This window comes from Balaenoptera borealis (assembly GCF_965194805.1).
Source record: "Balaenoptera borealis genome assembly, chromosome: 2".
NCBI classification, from domain to species: Eukaryota; Metazoa; Chordata; class Mammalia; order Artiodactyla; family Balaenopteridae; genus Balaenoptera; species Balaenoptera borealis.
Window position 1 is genome coordinate 110488633 of NC_138867.1, and position 20101 is coordinate 110508733.

Genomic DNA, 20101 nt, shown 5'->3' on the forward strand with positions numbered 1-20101 from the left:
ATCAAACATATATTCTATAGACAGTAACCAAATGTATGATTATAGATGGTACTAAGAAAACTCAAGACTTTAGGGCTATATATTTACTTAGTTTCTGAGTAGCATTATCTATGTTTTTTTAACTTCCTCTCTGGCATATATGTAAGACAAACAAAATAGGAACATGCTTCTGAACACGTGTGATACATTTTTTTTAAAAAAGCATATACCCTTTCATATGCTCTCATGGTACCTTGTAATCTCCCTTCAGAGTATTTACCCAGCTTGCTATTGGGTATTATCTTTGTGATGTGTGTATGTGCTTTATTTCTCTCTCTGGTGCTAGATATTAGAATCCCTGAGGGCAGGAACTGTCTCACTCATTATTTTATCTATAGTTATTCATGAATATTTGTTAATTGTAGGAAAAAATACCCTTTCTGATCCAGAGTTTACCTTTATTGTTCCATCATCATTTTTCTCCCTAGTGGTTCAATATACTTTGGACCTTTGGACAATTGCTTTTCTTCCTTTTCTCTTATCCTTTTACAAGATTTTATGCAGCACACCATTTAGATAGGGTTTAGAGAACACGTAGCATGCTGTTTTTTGTTTTGTTTTTTTTAAATTGATGAATAATCTCATACCATGGATTTGATGTACCACAATGCAACCATTTTAGCATTCATGCCACCTACAAAGGATCTCAAAGTCACCAGAGAGCAATATTATATTGCTGAGAATTAAAACAAACATGGGTGAGATGAATGATGAACTAGTAAAGACGGAGGATGATGGATAAACATTTCTGCCTATGGATGGAAGAAGTTTTTTGAGATATGTGCTTCAAGGTCAGAGGTTTTAAGAAGACATATTTTCTGGCTAGTGTGCTTGTGCAGAAAAGCAGAGGATATCTGCATATATAACAAGCTCCCCAGAATTTGAGCTCTTTGAGATCAGAGGCCTATATCGTGAGTCTTCTCCCTATTTCACAGAGTGGATATTGCTGAAGAAAAAAAGGTTAAATATATTCTTTGTCTGCATTGTGTTACCTAAGTGATTGTAAAATAAGGTGTTTTTTGTTTTTGTTTTAATTGGAAAATAATAAAGAACAGTACTGAAAGAGAAAAAAAAAAGCTCTAGGAAGCTATTCTTTATTTCAGATGTGTTTTTAAACTTCTGTCCTTTGGTTTTTTATATTCGTCTTTGCCCTAAACTATCTTTATAGTTTGTATTCTAAGGCAGGTAAATGTGATTCAACCACCATTTATTCAATACCTGTTGTGCTGGGCACTAAGAATAGAACAGTGGTCAGTCCTTATGGAACTTAGAGCACCGTATTAGAAGATAAACAAAGTGTTCAGTCACAGTCCTTTGGCTGCCATATCAGGAGAGGTAGAGGGGCTGTTCAGGCACATAGGCAGAGCTCCAAATCCCAGACTTGGTGGGTCAGGAAGAGGTTCTTAAAGAAAACAATTTTGAGCAACCTAAATGTCCATCAACAGAGGAATGGATAAAGAAGAATGTGATACCTATATACAATGGAATATTACTCAGCCATAAAAAGGAACAAAATTGGGTCATTTGTACTGACATGGATGGACCTAGAGACTGTCATACAGAGTGAAGTTGAAGTAAGTCAGAAAGAGAAAAACAAGTATTGCATATTAACGCATATATGTGGAATCTAGAAAAAATGGTATAGATCATCTTATTTGCAAAACAGAAGTAGAGACACAGACATAGAGAACAAATGTATGGACACCAAGGGGGGATGGAGGAGGGTGGGATGAATTGGGAGATTGGGATTGACATATATACACTATTGATACTATGTATAAAATAGATAACTAATGAGAACCTGCCTTATAGCTCAGGGAACTCTACTCAGTGCTCTGCGGTGACCTAAATGGGAAGGAAATCCAAAAGGGGGGATATATATATATACGCGTATAGCTGATTCACTTTGCTGTACAGTAGAAATTAACAACATTGTAAAGCGACTATACTCCAATAAAAAGTTAATTATAAAAAAAAGAAAATTTTGTATGCAAGTTCTCTATTTAAACTCATTTATATTTGTGTGTTTTATATATTTAGAGACTTTTTATAACTGCAGAGTTAAATATTTTAATGTCCTATAAATTATTTATATCCTAAATGCCTCTATGATTTCCACACGCTTACAAACCATGCCATTGAAAGATTTTTTTAATTGACAGTTAACATACAACATTGTGTTAGTTTTAGGTGTACAACATAATGGTTATATATAATCATTTCACTATGTATACAACATATATGTGTATATAGTGAAATGATTACCACAATAAGTTTTTAGTTAATATCCATGACCATACACAGTGACAGATTTTTTTCTTGTGATGAGAACTTTTAAGATTTACTGTTAGCATCTTTCAAATTTACAATACAGTATTTTTAAAATTTATTTTATTGAAATAGTTGATTTACAATGTTATGTTAATTTCTGCTGTACAGCAAAGTAATTCAGTTATACATATATACATTCTTTTTCATATTCTTTTCCATTATGGTTTATTACAGGATATTGAATATAGTTCCCTGTGCTATACAGTAGGACTTTGTTGTTTATCCATTCTATTTATAATAGTTTGCATCTGCTAATCCCAAACTCCCAATCCATCCCTCCCATACTGGCCCTCCCCTTTGGCAACCACAAGTCTGTTCTCTATGTCCGTGAGTCTGTTTCTGTTTCTAGATAAGTTTATTTATGTCATATTTTAGATTCCACATGTAAGTGATATCATATGGTATTTGTCTTTCTCTTTCTGACTTACTTCACTTAGTATGATAATCTCTAGATCCATCTATGTTGTTGCAAATGGCATTATTTTATTCTTTTTTGTGTTTGAGTAGTATTCCACTGTGTATTTATACCACATCTTCTTTATGCATTCATCTGTTGATGAACATTTAGGTTGCTTCTATGTCTTGGTTATTGTGAATAGTGCTGCTGTGAACATAGGGGTGCATGTATCTTTTCATATTATAGTTCCGAATATATGCCCAGGAGTAGGATTGCTGGACCATATGGCAACTCTATTTTTAGCTCCCCCCCCCATCTATATATACATTTATTTCCCTTTCCTGAAAAAAACTTAGTACAAACTAGTAGCATATGCTCCCTTTCAACTTTGAGTTATGTGCGTTTCCTTTGTTGTTTGGCTTGGTTTGGGGAAGAGAGAGGGTTAACCAAAGCATCTCAAAGCGCAGGGTGACCACCTCCCGGGACTGCCTGGGGCCACCACCAGCCACGCTGTCCACACGCCCATGGGCAAAGGCCACACCCGAGCCACAGGACTTCACAGAGCGCTCAGTAGTCAGTCAGCGGAGGGAAGCTACTCAGGGTCAGAGTTCTAAGGACATTCCAGCCTTGCGGTGACTTCACAGTACAGCTGAATGATCAACCTGAGCGTATGGACAGGTGACAATGGTGTCCCCGCCTGCATGCACTGTGGGACGGGGTGTGCCAGCTTGTGTGGGAACACTCCCGGAGGAAGGAGCCTGCTGGGTCCTCAGGGGTGGAGGCAGCACCAGCAGCCTCCCTTAAAGGTCCAGGCGGTGGCTGCTGTAGTTTTCGTGGGCCATGGCATCTGTGACTTATCTTCTCCCTGCCACCGGCGTAGCCACAGAAGCAGCCACAGGCGTTGCGCGGTGCATGGTGGGGCTGTGTGCCGTTAAAACTCGATTCACGACAGCCGGTGGCTGAGCAGGTCCAGGCTTTGGGTGTGTGAGCCTCTGTCCACTTGGTGCTTCAGAGGGACGCCGCGGCCTGCGCTGAGCTCTCGGCCACTGGGGCGTGGATGTAGAGCAGCTTAGACAGGAGGCGATGCCGCTGGAGCTCCGCGTGCCTCTTCCTGACTGTAATTTTCATCGGCCTCAAACCTTAAGACTGAGGATATTCGAGGTGTAAAAATACTCCAGTATAAATATAGATCTCTTCCTATAATATTTTAAACTTACGTAATTTGAACGTCAGTTTTGGTGAACTGACCGCCGCCTAGTTGCTTATCCTAGAGCATTAAATAGAAATAAATAAGTACTGTGGCGCGATCAGTGTTCTCAAACGCTCGCTCTGCTGTCCTGGCGCTCGGCGCAGTCAGCATGGTGCGCCCTGACCACGGCTCCCTGCTTCCTGGCGGGCTTGCTGTGCAGTTTCCTTCGTTCACAGAGAGACATGTAGTTTCTAGTTAACCGCAGTTGGTAGAAGCGAATGGGTATTGCATAGAACACGCAGTGAAGATGCACACCTGCCTGTGTGTCCACAGCGTCCGGAGCCTGAGGGAGGCACGTGTGTCCGTGCAGAGCTTGGAGCCCGAGCGACGTGCTGTGTTTGGGCTACACACAGATGCCGTGATAGAGCCGACGGGGAGGGGGCCACCGCTTCCTCCTGCCCTGAGCGGGAGATATGCCCCCAGAGCTACACTTCGGGAAAGAAGCCTCAGGCGGGCTGGGGACACCTGAGACCCACCCAGACACCTCGGCCTCGGCAGCTCGGGAGCCCGCAAGTGCGGGGCTGAGGCAGGGATGGCCACGGGGGCAGCTGTGTGCACTTGACTTTCCTTAACCCAAGGAGGAGGTGCTGCTGTAAGCATCGGGAAGATGGTTTCCTGCAGCGGGTGGTGTCGGCCCCGCAGGCCGGCCCCGCAGTGGGGGGCAGCGTGAGGAAGCGTACCAGGACGGCACTGGCGTGGTTTCTTCTGCTCAGACCACATGTGCTCCCGGGCAGGCCAGCCCCTGACCGGCTGGGAGGGCTGGACTCCAGGGTCCTGCTGCGGGACGGCTGGCGGGGGGGGGGGGCAGTGCCGGGCTGTCGGGCAGGCAGAGACCCGCAGCGTCTGGGTAGAGGATGGGTCTGGGGAGGAGTCCTGTCCCGAGTCCACGGAGAGGAACCGGCCGGCCCTGGAACATGGGCTTTCCCATCTGTGATCAACTTAGTGCTCAGAAACACTCTGCACGTTCAGAGTTCTCTGCAGACGCGATTCCCCAGGTGACTCTTGCCTCTGGAGGGAGGAGAGGAGCCCAGGGCGGGGGTCGGTGTCCTGCCTGCTTTCACCCAGCCCTCGGGCCTCAGTTTCCTGGTGGTGGATTGCAGGCCTGGCCGGGCAGCTTCGGATCCCCAAGTTTTAGAAACTTTCTAGACGGCAGCGATTCACATCCTTGCAGTGACCCCAGACACCTGTGCTCCATCACTTCCTGGGTGATAGTGCGGTGAGGTGCCAGGGCCTCAGGACGAAGCTGCCCGCAGAGGCCACCACCATCCCAGGGGGAGCCCCGTGCGAGTGGCCGTGTCGGCTGGGAGCACTGGCCTGAGCCCCTTCGTGTGGGTGGGCGGGATCTCCCAAGTCCAGCCGTGACCAACGTGCCTGCCATGGCAGTGCTGGCCTTTCTCACAGCCACCTGTGCCGTGGGCCAGGCCGTGTGTCCATGGAGGGGTGCCCCTAACTGGCCTGCTGCCCTGGACACAGGACAGATAGCGGCAGGGCGGTTGGATTCCTGGGAAGCATTCCCCAGGGGCTGCCATGGGCTTCCCCTAGGACCGAAACCAGGACCACAGAGCCCAGAAGGTTACCCGCCAGGCTGTGGCCATGTCCATGCAAAGGGACATATTGCCAAGGGCCCACTGTGACAGCAGGAGACCCCACCTCTGGTCTCTCAGAGAAACCAAACCCCGCAGGTGCTGCTGACCTCTGGCCCTCCCCTGGCCTGGCCCTGCCCTGCGGTTTCTGCACTCCAGGGTGGGGAGGACAGGGAAGGCCGCTCACGGAGGCTCCAGAGAGGCCAGAGGAACCACAGCGGCCGGGGGAGCAAGGAGAGAGCCGGCAGGCCACCCGCAGCCTCTAGTCCAGGGCCCCCGGGGGTCTTCCCCGCTCGGGGCCGGGAGACAGGGGCCGCTGGGAGGGAGTCACAGAGATGGAATATTCTGAGCCTTCCCTGAGCCGTTCTGAGAATAAACATGCATCACTGTTTCCTATTTCTTCTCAGAGAAGCGAAATGAATTGCCCTTAGTTTACATTTTGAAATCTTGTGACGTCACACTTCGAGTCACTTTGGTCGACAGAGGCTTCTTCCCTTGAACAGCAACCCTCAGCTCGGCGCCCGCCACCAGCGCAGACCTGGTCCTCGGTTTGTGTGCCTGAGCGCGTGTGGGTGCGTGCGTGTGCGTGCGTGGGTGCATGCGTAGCTGGGTGTGTGCGTGTGCGTGCGTCGTGGGTGCTTAGTGCGTGTGGGTGCGTGTGTGCGTAGGTGCGGGCGTGGGTGCATGTGCGTGCGTGCATGTGTGCGTGGGTGTGCAAGCGTGCACTGTGTGCCCTGCCTCCCATACCTGCGTGGTGCTCTCGGGGCACTGCGGCGCCATGTCCGGGACTCCGTCTGCTTTATCGGTGCTGCTGGTTGGTGCCTTGGCGCTTGCGGGTCAGCACTCCCCAGACAGCGTCTGCCCACCAGGTCCTTTAAAACACTCCTTTTGCTGCAAACCAGTGGCCGGTGTGGTCTGGCCCTGGGAGACACTTTGGAAAGGGTCATCTGCCCACTTCCTGCAGGGACGAGGCAGTTGTATTAGGAAAAGTGAGTCGGGGCCAAAGCTGGGGTCGAGGGGAGTGCGGGCCCGCGGGGGAGGGAGGCCTGGTGCCTCCGCGGCCGCCCAGCCCTGGGTCCGAGTTCTGCCTGCAAGCACAGGAATGTAACGAAGTGTGAGGCGGCGGGGGGGACTGGGCGACAGGAGAAGGCCCCGCCAGCTACTTGCCCCCCTGCACCTTCTGGTCGTAGGTGCCCAAGTGCTTGTAGCCCGGCACGTAGCCCGACTCGTCCACCAGGTCCACGCGGCCCGCCCTGCCCTTGCCCCTTCCGGACGGGTCCAAGCGCTCCTTGTGGGAGCCCGTGAACTTGGTCTTGTCCGTGAGCCGCGACACGGTGAGCAAGGAGATGGCTTTCGTCACCCCCGAGATGATGGGGGCCTTGCTCTCAGTGAGCCTGTGCACCTCTTGGGCGGCCTCCTCACCGCTCTTGTCTTTGAATCTCTTCTTGGCCAGCTCCTCCAGAGCTTCCTTGAACTGGTCAAATGTGATGGTCCTGCAGGACTTGCCCTTGATCTTGCTGAAGACGATGTCTGTGTTGGTGACGGTCATGTTCTTGCCATTGATCACCTGGCAGTCCCTGCACAGCTTGGACCAGTTCTTGCCATGCATCTCCTTACAGGTGGCCCTGGTGTACCAGTGCACCGTAAACCTCTGGAAGGCCTCCTCCAGGGCGCTGGGCTCTGGGCCCGCGGTGGCTGCCCCTTCGCTGGCGCCCTCCGACTCTAGTGATAGCCTCTTTGCTGCCTTGTCCTTCGTGGGGTCCCCTGGGGACTTGGGGGGCGTCTTGTTGGCGGGCTTGGGGGCCTTGGGCCTGCTGTCAGCCATGCTCAGAGATGCGGCGACTGCAGCAGGTGCCTCCGCGACTCGCAGGTGAGCGACCCAGTCTATTTTTAGTTTTTTGAGGCACCTTCATACTGTTTTCCGTAGTGGCTGCACCAATTTACATTCCTACCAACAAGTAGGAGGGTTCCCTTTTTTCCACACCCTCTCCAGCATTTGTTATTTGTAAATTTTTTCATGATGGCCCTTCTGACTGGTGTGAGGTGGTACCTCACTGTAGTTTTGATTTGCATTTCTCTAATAATTAGTGATGTTGAGCATCTTTTCATGTGCCTATTGGTCATCTGTATGTCTTCTTTGGAGAAATGTCTATTTAGGTCTTCTGCCCATTTTTCAATTGGGTTGTTTTTTTATTGTTGAGTTTTATGAACTGTTGGTATATTTTGGAAATTAAGCCCTTGTCAGTCATATCATTTGCAGATATTTTCTCCCAGTCTGTAGGTTGTCTTTTCAATTTGTTTATGGTTTCCTTTGCTGTACAAAAGCTTGTAACTTTGATTAGGTCCCATTTGTTTATTTTTGCTTTTATTTCTATTGCCTTAGGAGGCTGACCTAAGAAAACATTGATATGATCTATGTCAGAGAATGTTTTGCCTCTGTTCTCTTTTAGGAGTTTTATGGTGTCATGTCTTATGTCTAAGTCTTTAAGACATTTGAATTTTATTTTTTGTGTGTGGTGTGAGGGTGTGTTCTAACTTCATTGATTTACATGCACCTGTCCAACTTTCCCAGCACCACTTGCTGAAGAGACTGTTTTCCATTGTTTATTCTTGCTTCTTTTGTCAAAGATTTGACCATAGATATATGGGTTTATTTCTGGGCTCTGTTCCATGGATCCATGTTTGTTTTTGTGCCAATACCACACTGTTTTGATTACTGTAGCTTTGTAGTGTACAATACAGTATTTTTAACTATAGTTACCATGCTGTACATTGCATCACCAGAGCTTATCTGTAACTGGAAGTTTGTACCTTTTGACCAGCCTCACCCATTTCACACACACACCCCCATCCTACCTCTGACAACCACAAATCTTTTCTCTGTGTCTGTGTGTTCCATTTTTGGTGGTTGTTGTGTGTTGTTTTTCTTTTATGCCAATACCATACTGTTTTGATTGTTATAGATTTGTAGTATAGTTTGAAATGAGGAAGTGTGATGTTGCCAGCCTTGTTCTTCTTTTTCAAGATTGTTTTGGCTATTCAGGGTCTTTCATGTTACAAATTTTAGGATTGTTTGTTCTGTTTCTGTGAAAAATGCCATTGAAATGTTGATAAGAATTGCGTTGAATGTGTAGATTGCTTTTGGTAGTATGGACATTTTAATGATAATATTAATTCTTCCAATCCATGAGGACACAATATCTTTCCATTTGTTTGTGTTTTCAGTTTCTTTCATCAGTGTCTTATAGTTTTCAGGGTACCAGTCTCTCCCTCCTTGGTTAAATATATTCCTAGATATTTTATTCATTTGTATGCAATTGTTAATAGGATTTTTTTCTTAATTTCTCTTTCTGATGTTTATTCCATTCATTATTAGTGTATAGAAATGCAACAGATTTTTTTGTATTGCTTTTGTATCCTGCAACTTTACCGAATTTTTTTATTAGTTCTAACAGTTTCTTGGTGGAATCTTTAGGATTTTCTTTATATAATGTCATGTCATGTTCAAACAGTGACAGTTTTACTTCTTTCCAATTTGGATGCCTGTATTTCTTTTTCTTGCCTGGTTGCTCTGGATAGGACTTGCAAAATTATATTGAATGAAAGTAGTGGGTAGGCATCCTTGTCTTGTTCCTGATCTTAGAGGGAAAGCTTTCAGGTTTTCACCATTGAGTATGATGTTAGCTGTAGGCTTCTCATATATGGCCTTCATTATGTTGAGGTATACTCCCTCCATACTCACTTTGTTGAGAGGTTTTTGTCATAAACAGATGTTGAATTTTGTCAAATGCTTTTTTGGCATTTATTACATGATCATATGATTTTTATCCTTCATTTTATTGATGTGGTGTATCACATTTACTTGCTGATATTGAAAAATCCTTGTATCTCTGGAATAAATGCCACTTGATCATGGTATATCATCCTTTTAATGTATTGTTGAATTCAGTTTCCTACCATTTTGTTGAGGGTTTTTGCATCTATGTTCAACTGGGACATTGGTCTGTAATTTTCTTATAGTGTGCTTGTTTGGTTTTAGTATTAGGCTAATGCTAGACTCATAAAATGTGTTTGGACGTGTACCTTCCTCTTCTGTTCTTTTATTTATTTTTTTAAATCTTGACCTAAATTTTGATTTGGGGCCATAATTGAGTTAAAACATGTTTATTTTAAGAAATTAATTTTTAAATGATACATTTAATATGACCATAAGAGATAAGCTTTTTCAGGGGCCTAAAATACAGGAAATAAATCACGATCTTAGTGTGGTTCCTTGTTGAGATCTGACAACTTCCTAAACTAATGTTGTTTTGGTACTTTGATATCTAATACAGAGAGCAAGATTAGGAATTTTATAATCAATGAAATAATCACAGTGAAAAATAGTATACTGCATGTAAATATACCCGTAATATGTTTGGCGTAATTAAAGTATTAGCAATTAATGAATGTAGAAAAATTCAGTTGTAGGATGCCTTCTGATTTCATAGATTGCATAACAAGATAAATTGTGTGAAGGGATAGAGTAATGAATATCTGACAGTTTTTCTGGTTATTTACCACTTTCTGAATGTCCTTGTCTTACTTCAGGAATTTCCATCTCTATGAGTTCTAAATTCCCAGGATAGGATCTAGAATATTCATTTCCTCAATTTCCTTTGCAGCTCAGGCACATGTATTTAACATAGGTGCAGCACACTACCTGTACTGTATTCAGAAGTGAGCTTGAGAAAAGAGGCTTGGCACAGAACTCATTTTGCTGGCAAGAGTTAGCATCAGTGGTTGCGGAGTCAAGTTACTGATCCAGAAGTGTCATTGGTGTGGTAGCAGGAACAGATGTAGTAAAGTTGAGTTTCTGGCAACATCCGAAGTATAGCATGTTGTGCTCCATGAGGGTAGAAATAGTGATAGTTATTTCTAGTGCTCCATAGGCAGCAGCAGTTTTCGTCATCAGGCCAGTTCTATGGTATGTTTTTGGACATTGTTCCTGGAAGCTTAGCCTCAAGCCTGCCTGATTCTTAAGCCTTCACAATAATTCCTTGAGTTAGACCAATAAACTGTTAATGAATACCTTTTCTGCCTCATTAGCCAGAGTCAGCTTCTGTTACTTATAACTAAGAACAACAGAAGTTGTTGTCAGAAGTGAGATACTGAAAATTACACAACCTAAAATGTGAAATTAGTTGAATGGAAGACAGGGGTAGAGGGGAGTGTTGTTAACATGGACCTGACCATTACAGGCCTTAAGCTGGTGGCTCTTGTTATGTAGTAGTGAACGTAAGGTTAGTGCCACTTACTGTTTTTTGGGAGTACAGCTACAGCAATAAGGGATATAATTCAAATGTCAGTGTGTGCTCGTTATTTCTTCCTGCTTTCAGCAAAATATTGAAAAAGAGGATTAATGCAGGTTAAGCTAGTCAGTCTTCAAAGCAAAGATGGAAAGAAGTACTACTTTGTGAAGGGACACTTCTTGCTACAACCTGGAATCTGATTGAGGGTCCTATAATTTAGAGCCTTGCAGGCCTAGAAATGCCAGCTGCTCCTATCCACTAAAACTAAAGCCAATACAAGCAGGGGGTCTCTTAGCTCTAATATAAGATCAGTGCCCCAAGCTTTCCCATTTGCCAGACAAAGATCAGATATATAATGCATTTACTCACTGGAGCCTATAGTTTTTTATTGTGTTAAGAAGTGTCCATTAAGCTAAGAGTTAAGGAGATGGGACAGCATAGAGACCATAACCAGAGAATGAAAATCTTCATGCTTAGTAACTGTGTCAAGATGTTTGCCTGTGGCTACTTGCACATGGAAATGACTGGAAAAAAATAGATTTGAAGTTATAAAATTTTTGAATAAATTGTATTGCCAAGAAACCCCAAGTTTGGCTAGCTCTCTTCCACTCCTAAGGCCATCCCTGGGTCCCTTAACTCATATCAAGAGGAATTGGATTATGAAAGCTTCAGAGCCTCAAAGAAGGGCATTTTTTATAATATCCCCACATCTGGATCCCCCAGAGGACAGATCAGAAGCCTTGAAGGACAGTGGACAATAGAGGGTCTTTGGGTCTCCCAGAAAACAGGATTAGGTATTGCCAGTTTGGCTGACTAGAGTTTATTGCTCTGCCAAAAGCAAGGAGCTTTTGCTCCTCTGTCCAGAAGGATTTAGAATTTAGGATTTGCTGCAGAGCAGTAACTGCCATGTGTTTTCCATTCCAGGTTTTTATTGCTGTATCCTGTTTATTCTTTACTATGCTCCAGTAGGTATCTACCATGTGAGCCACAGCTGGACCTAATGGAAAGGCTAGCACATCAGCTAGAGATCCTTGATTTGAACATGGATGAGATCTTAGGGGTCAAGTAGTAAACGGATGTAGTATTCTATATATCGGAAGAAGGGTGCATATTCATGTTGTGTAGCTAAAAGGGTGGATGGGTTGTTACCTCTCCAATATCCTTTCTTTCTCACTAACTGAAAAATTGTGTTCAGAGTACAGTGTGACAGGAGAGACAAAAAAGTGATATCTCAGACCATGTGACACCTTTCTGGTCAGTGTAAGCAGCTGTCTACTGAATGTTGCTTCCAGTAAAGCTATTGTTTTCCTGTTAAAAAGCATAGGCCGAGCTAGCACTCTCCTTTTCGCCCTTTTCCCCTCTTCCTGCCTGGAATGCAGATGTGATGTGACAGCAGTAGTGAAGACAGAAACGATACATGAAGAGTAGCAGAATAGGAAAAAAAGAAGAGCCTGGGTCCTTGGTGGTACTAAGGACCTGCAGTAGCCTAGGGTTGCCTTAATCTATATTTCTTGATATGTGAGAAAATTAAATCTCTTACTTAAACCACTATTTGTTGGACTTTTGGTTAATCTGTCTTTTCCACTAGCTTGTGAACTGTTTGAAGCTGAGGAGACTTTTTTTTAAATTGAGGTATAGTTGACATATAACACTATACTAGTTTCAAGTATACAACATAATGATTCTATATTTATTTATATATATATATATATACATTTTGATCCTTTTAATTTGTTGTTGGATTCTGTTTGCTAGTATTTTGTTGAGGATTTTTGCGTCTATATTCATCAGTGGTATTGGTCAGTAATTTTCTTTTTTTTGTAGTATTTTTGTCTGGTTTTGGTGTCAGGGTGATGATGGCCTCATAGGATGAGTTTGGGAGTGTTCCTTCCTCTGCAATTTTTTGGAAGAGTTTGAGAAGGATAGGTGTTAGCTCTTCTCTAAATGTTTGACAGAATTCACCTGTGAAGCCATCTGGTCCTGGACTTTTGTTTGTTGGAAGATTTTTAATCACAGTTTCCATTTCATTACTTGTGATTGGTCTGTTCATATTTTCTATTTCTTCCTGGTTCAGTCTTGGAAGGTTATACCTTTCTAAGAATTTGTCCATTTCTTCCAGGTTGTCCATTTTATTGGCATAGAGTTGCTTGTAGTAGTCTCTTAGGATGCTTTGTATTTCTGCCATGTCTGTTGTAACTTCTTCTTTTTCATTTCTAATTTTATTGATTTGAGTCCTCTCCCTGTTTTTCTTGATGAGTCTGGCTAATGGTTTATCAATTTTGCTTATCTTCTCAGAACCAGTTTTTAGTTTTATTGATCTTTGCTATTGTTTTCTTTGTTTCTATTTCATTTATTTCTGCTCTGATCTTTATGATTTCTTTCCTTCTACTAACTGTGGGTTTTGTTTGTTTTCTTTCTCTAGTTCCTTTAGGTGTAAGGTTAGATGGTTTACTTGAGATTTTTCTTGTTTCTTGAGGTAGGCTTTATACTGCTATAAACTTCCCTCTTAGAACTGCTTTTGCTGCATCCCATAGGTTTTGAATTGTCATGTTTTCATTGTCATTTGTCTCTAGGTATTTTTTGATTTCCTCTTTGATTTCTTCAGTGACACTTGGTTATTTAGTAACGTATTGTTTAGCCTCCATGTGTTTGTGTTTTTTACGTTTTTTTCCCTGTAATTCATTTCTAATCTCATAAGGTTGTGGTCAGAAAAGATGCTTGATATGATTTCAATTTTCTTAAATTTACTGAGGCTTAATTTGTGACCCAAGGTGTGATCTATCCTGGAGAATGTTCCATGTGCACTTGAGAAGAAAGTGTAATCTGCTGTTTTTGGATGGAATGTCCTATAAATATCAATTAAATCTATCTGGGCTATTGTGTCATTTAAAGCTTGTGTTTCCTTACTAATTTTCTGTTTGGAGGATCTGTCCATTGGTGTAAGTGAGGTGTTAAAGTCCCCCACTATTAATGTGTTACTGTTGATTTCCACTTTTATAGCTGTTAGCAGTTGCCTTATGTATTGAGGTGCTCCTGTGTTGGGTGCATATATATTTATAATTGTTATATCTTCTTGGCTTGATCCCTTGATCACTACGTAGTGTCCTTCTTTGTCTCTTGTAACATTCTTTATTTTAAAGTCTATTTTATCTGGTATGAGTATTGCTACTCCAGCTTTCTTTTGATTTCCATTTGCATGGAATATCTTTTTCCATCCACTCACTTTCAGTGTGTATGTGTCCCTAGGTGTGAAGTGGGTCTCTTGTAGACAGCATATAGATGGGTCTTGTTTTTGTATCCATTCAGCAAGACTGTGTCTTTTGGTTGGAGCATTTAATCCACTCACCTTTAAGCTAACTATCGATATGTATGTTCCTATTACCATTTTCTTAATTATTATGGGTTTGTTTTTGTAGGTCCTTTTCTTCTCTTGTGTTTCCCACTTAGAGAAGTTCCTTTAGCATTTGTTGTAGAGCTGGTTTGGTGGTGCTGAATTCTCGTAGCTTTTGCTTGTCTGTAAAGCTTTTGATTTCTCCATCGAATCTGAATGAGATCCTTGCCGGGTAGAGTAATCTTGGTTGTAGTTTCTTCCCTTTCATCACTTTAAATATATCGTGCCATTCCCTTCTGGCTTGTAGAGTTTCTGCTGAGAAATCAGCTGTTAACCTTATGGGAGTTCCCTTGTATGTTATTTGTCGTTTTTCCCTTGTTGCTTTCAATACTTTGTCTTTAATTTTTGTCAGTTTGATTACTATGTGTCTTGGCATGTTTCTCCTTGGGTTTATCCTGCCTGGGACTGTCTGTGCTTCCTGGACTTGGGTGGCTATTTCCTTTCCCATGTTAGGGAAGTTTTCGACTACAATCTATTCAAATATTTTCTCAGGTCCTTTCTCTCTCTCTTCCCCTTCTGGGACCCCTATAATGCGAATGTTGTTGCATTTAACCTTGTCCCCGAGGTCTCTTAGGCTGTCTTCATTTCTTTTCATTCTTTTTTCTTTATTCTGTTCTGCAGCAGTGAATTCCACCATTCTGTCTTCCAGGTCACTTATCTGTTCTGCCTCAGTTATCCTGCTGTTGATTTCTTCCAGTGTATTTTTCATTTCAGTTATTGTATTGTTCATCTCTGTTTGTTTGTTCTTTAATTCTTCTACATGTTTGTTCTTTAATTCTTCTACATCTTTGTTAAACATTTCTTGCATCTTCTCGATCTTTGCCTCCATTCTTTTTCCAAGGTCCTGGATCATCTTTACTATCATTATTCTGAATTCCTTTTCTGGAAGGTTTCCTACCTCCACTTCATTTAGTTGTTTTTCTGGGGTTTTATCTTGTTCCTTCATCTGGTACATAGCCCTCTGCCTTTTCATCTTGTGTATCTTTCTGTGAATGTGGTTTTTGTTCCACCGGCTGCAGGATTGTAGTTACTCTTGCTTCTGCTGTCTGTCCTCTCTATTTATATATATTTTGAAATGATCACCACAGTAAGTCTAGTTAATCTGTCCCCATACATAGTTAAAAAAAATTTTTTTTCTTGTGATGAGGACTTTTAAGATTCTATTAGCAACTTTCAAGTATGCAGTACAGTATTATTAACTAAAGTCACCGTGCTGTACCTAAGAGACTATTATATATTTATCTCTGTAACTTCATTTCTTGATGTAATGTCTAGCAAAAACTAAGCACATGTATGTTTGATAAGTGAAACAATTTACTGCCATTGTTAATAAGTTAAAACCTAAACTATAATTTGCTCTCTGGTGAAACCTCCAAAGATTTGGTAACAGCAAGTGAGATATAAAAAATGGTTAGATAATACTTATTTAACTGGTTTTCATTTCAGTAAGCCAGATTTACCATGTGGCTCATAAGAGCATTATCTTTAGTCAGATCACTTATTTTTTTGTTACAAGTTCAGTTTTCCTTTTGAATTCGTTTTAGTAATATCTCTAAAACATTTTTTAATGATTCAAATTTACAGAAAAGGTGCAAGAAAAGTTGAAGAATATGCGAATTTCCTTTATCCAGATTCTACAAATGCTAACATTTTACCACATTTGCTTTATCATCTCTCCCTCATTTTTTTCTTGAACTTTCTGAAGGTAAATGCAGGCATAATGTACTTTTTCCCCCAAATGAGCATTTTTCATATCATAACAGCCCACTTGGGTTTAGATCTGGAGAAATACTTCAGTGTGTATTTCTTAAAAATACTATATTGTGTATTTCCTAAATTTGCAAAGACCTTCTCTTATATAACAACAGTATAATTATCAAAATCAGTATATTAACATTGATTCAATTCTGTTATTCAAATTTTTCCGTTTGTCCTAAGAGTGCCCTTTATAGCAGAAGAAAAAAAAAATGGATTGGATCTCTGGTCTAGGGTCCAGTTGAGGGTCACACAGATCGCATTTAATCATCATGATTTTGTGTGTGTGTGTGTGTGTGTGTGTGTGTGTGTGTGTTTGTGTTTCCAGCATCGTGATTTAATTAAGGGAGCATATTCATTGTAGAGAATATATTGATGATTGTAAATGTGACTCCTCATTACAGCCTTAAAAGTTTTGAAACACCAAAGCACAAAGATGTCAATTATATATCCAAACTACAGGTACAAAACAAGTACATGTATTTTCCACACTCCAAAATTGAGTGCACACTGTACTGTCATAGGGAAGGGGTTTACCAATGATGACCTGACAATAAAGTACTCAAGATTGATATACCCAAATAAAATATAAAATAGGAGTTTATAAAAACAAGTTTGACAATAGCAGAGAGGACCGTTTTTTTTTCTGAGCAAAAATGCATTTCATTATACATACTCTCTCCTAAAATGAATAAACCAGTCACTTGAGAATGTTCTATTTATTTCTTCTATTATACAACAACATTTTCCATGTCTTTTGAAAAAAAATATTGTGCGGGAACTGTGGGATAAGCAAGCATGTGGATGGAACAGCACAATTGCAGTGGTTCTTACAACTCACATCTAGATAAGGAGAAAGTGTTATTCATTAGTATGGCCCAGTCTTAGCCAATATTCAGTTTGGAAAGACACTGGGTTAAGATCAGAATGATCTGAAATTCCAAGTTCTAGAATTGATGATTATATATGCCATTGTATTAGTCAGGCTTCTTTTTTTCCTTTTTATTGAAGTATAGTTTATCTACAATGTTGTGTTAGTTTCTACTGTACAGCAAAGTGAATTGGCCACACATACATATATATCCGCTCTTCTTTACATTCCCCTCCCATACATGTCATTATAGAGTATTGAGAAGAGCTCCCCGAGCTACACAGCAGGTCCCTATGAGCCATCTACCGTTACATGTAGTAGTATGTATATGTTTTTAGTCTTCCTTAATCTGGAGCAGTTCCTTAGTCTTTCTTTGTCTTTCATGACCTTGTTCTTTTTGAAGAATATAGGCAAGTTATTTCATAGAATTTGGTGTGAGCATTTTTTGATCATGACAGTTCACCTGGATTCAGCTCTTCTAAAAACTTTCTGTCTTAAGAGCTTTACCTCAGTTGGCTCCAGCAGGATGTCTTTCCTAGGACTCAGCATTTGTTGTTGTTGTTCTTATTGTTGAACAGTGTTTCTCAGTGGGGCCCTATTGTCATTTTGAACAGATAGTCTGCACTACACAGACTATCCCACACATCCCTGGCTCCTCCTCTCTAAATTCCAGTAGCATTCTTAAGTTGGTGTGACCACCCAGAATACCTCCAGTTGAGAACCACTGTTCTGTAAAATTTGAAATCACATGCAGGATCTTAGTTGCCCAACCAGGGATCGAACCCAGGCGCCCTGCAGTGGAAGCGTGGAGTCCTAACCACTGGACTGCCAGGGAAGTCACTGAAATCTTTAAATTAGGAAAGTGGCCTTGCTTTTTATATAGTTGGTAGCATGAACTAATTTTCCAGTTGATGGTTTTAATTAATTAATTAATTTATTTATTTATTTATTTTTGGCTGTGTTGGGTCTTTGTTGTTGCGCTCAGGCTTTCTCTAGTTGCGCAGAAGGGGGGCTGCTCTTCATTGCAGTGCACAGGCTTCTCACTGCGGTGGCTTTTCTTGTTGCAGAGCACGGGCTCTAGGTGGGTGGGCTCAGTAGTTGTGGCTTGTGGGCTCTAGAGCGAGCGCAGGCTCAGTAGTTGCGGTGCACGGACTTAATTGCTCCATGGCATGTGAGATCTTCCTGGACCAGGGCTCAAAACTGTGTCCCCTGCATTGGCAGGCAGATTCTTAACCGCTGCGCCACCAGGGAAGTCCCCAGTTGATGGTTTTAATTATCGTTAATCTGTAATCTGCTACTGACAGTGTGCTTTAGCTGAATTCTAGTCAGTTATTTAGTTATATTTAATAAATCAATGGTAAATGGTTAAGTTGGTCATGTATGTTTTTGTATAATCTGAAATGAGAGTCCTATTAACTATCTCCATTTAAAATCAGGAACACCACCTTAGAAGTTAACTGAAATAAAATATCACTGGGAAGATTTATTTTAAAGCTAGATAATTTACTGTTACAAGTTTTAGGGGGAAATGAGTGGATTTGCATTTAATTTTAATTTTAATGATGTTAAATATTCTTCTTGTTTTTCTTTCAGAATTGGTCCCTAGGAAAGACCTTCTTATAGAAAATGTGCCATATTGTGATGCACCAACTCAGAAGCAATGAATTTTTCTAGAATAAAATTAAGTCTGTATCATTTTTAATTTTAAAATATATAACTCTGGCTAAACTCCTGGAAATGCGAGTATTTTTCTTGGAAATGGCATATTGAAATTGAGTGCATTAAAGTATAGTTTCATAATTAAGTTTCACGTTGAAAGAACATTGCTGAAAACTGCAGAACATAGTTAAGTATTTCTAAGGAACATTAGGTAAGAAGACATTTCATTTTCACTGAAAATCAAACTGTATAAAGTGAAATAAATGCTTAGGGAGGTATATCATATTCACTTCTGTTTGACCTTAATGAGTATTTTGGTTTTATCATAGCTATTTGAGAATGAAGTGTTTTGACAGGTTGGTGGGTTTTCTTCCCATGTGAAATGAAACTATTAGATTAAAATTATTAGATTAAGTTAACGTTTAGTCCCGAAAAGATTAAATTGGTCTAAAAATCACAGTGTGTGCCAGCTTTCCACAGAAGGCAGCCTTTGTTCCTAAAGCACTGAAATTATTCCTGTAGCTAACAAATAATTATACAGTTTCCTTTTAGAGATAGAGTATGTTTCTGTTCCTAAAAGAAAATTTTTAATCAGTTTTCTGAAGATAGATGAATAAAATGTCAAAATCACGTAAGATAACTGTGGAATAAAGAAATTCTAATTTTTTAAGGAAATAGTGGCCCTTGATCAAACTATATAATATAGGCTTAGTAGAATTAGCTGTACTTAGACCACAGCTAGACCTTATTGTGAAAATGTAATATATGGCTGCATCCTCTTCATTTTAATCAGTAAGATCTAAATGGCTTTTTTTTTTTTTTCTCCAACATTTTTCATCCCTGACAAGATTGACAGTATCACAGAACAGCTTGGCATTCTACCATCTAATGGTAGGAACTATAAAACTGTGTTTAATATTCTTCTTGTTTCTCTTTTATCTGTGCATCTTTACCATTCTATTTTCTCCGTGAGCAGTGTGTTCTCTTCCATTCACTGGTCAGTTCTCCCATTTGATGATGACACAGGGTTTTTAATTTTTACAAGATTCGCAATGCAAGCTTTGTTTGTTGGCAAACATACTGGAATTGCCATGCTCAATATGAAATGTCATGTTTTAAAATAACTTAATTTTAGTAGATAAAAAAATTATCAAAATTGCTTAGACATAGTATACTTAACAGTAAACCAGAGACTACCCTTAATGCCTCCTAATACTTTGGAGATTAGTAGTCTGTGAAATGGATTACATAGGTCAAAAGATTTGCTACATAATTTTTTTTTTATCTCTCATGCCTGTTTCTTATTGTGTGTATGGAAATTATACCTACATAAACGTCGTTTCAGATTTGAAATTTGCCCTTGTAAGAAAATGCTAAAGGTCATCATGACACAATCACTGGTAAATACTCTGACTTACTATTATTTCAGTAAGTGTCTATATTATATCTTTTGAGGAAAGTTGGCTAAAATAGTGTAAATTTAATATATATTTTAATTGTTTTAATATTATTTAACATTTTTAGAAGTTTCTAGT

At 40.9% G+C, this 20101-nt stretch overlaps 1 protein-coding gene and 1 pseudogene across 6 annotated transcripts in view; one reads left to right on the forward strand and one right to left on the reverse strand.

Annotated features, from left to right (window-relative positions):
* LYRM7 (LYR motif containing 7) overlaps positions 1-20101 on the forward strand; it is a 169672-nt gene that overhangs the window by 28276 nt on the left and 121295 nt on the right. For 2 of the 5 annotated variants that reach the window (XM_082380797.1, XM_082380796.1), the window contains exon 5: positions 18501-18635. The exons of 2 other annotated variants lie outside the window; for them this stretch is intronic. In XM_082380797.1, coding sequence (XP_082236923.1) covers positions 18501-18571 — 71 coding nt within the window. In that variant the 3' untranslated portion in view covers positions 18572-18635. Of the gene's footprint in view, positions 1-18343; positions 18480-18500; positions 18636-20101 lie in introns of those variants that run through there. One more of the 5 variants, XM_082380800.1, reaches the window with a different exon arrangement.
* Positions 6661-9355, reverse strand: LOC309623694 (tubulin polymerization-promoting protein pseudogene; annotated as a pseudogene). The gene has a single exon. The product of its transcript is annotated as a tubulin polymerization-promoting protein pseudogene (transcript).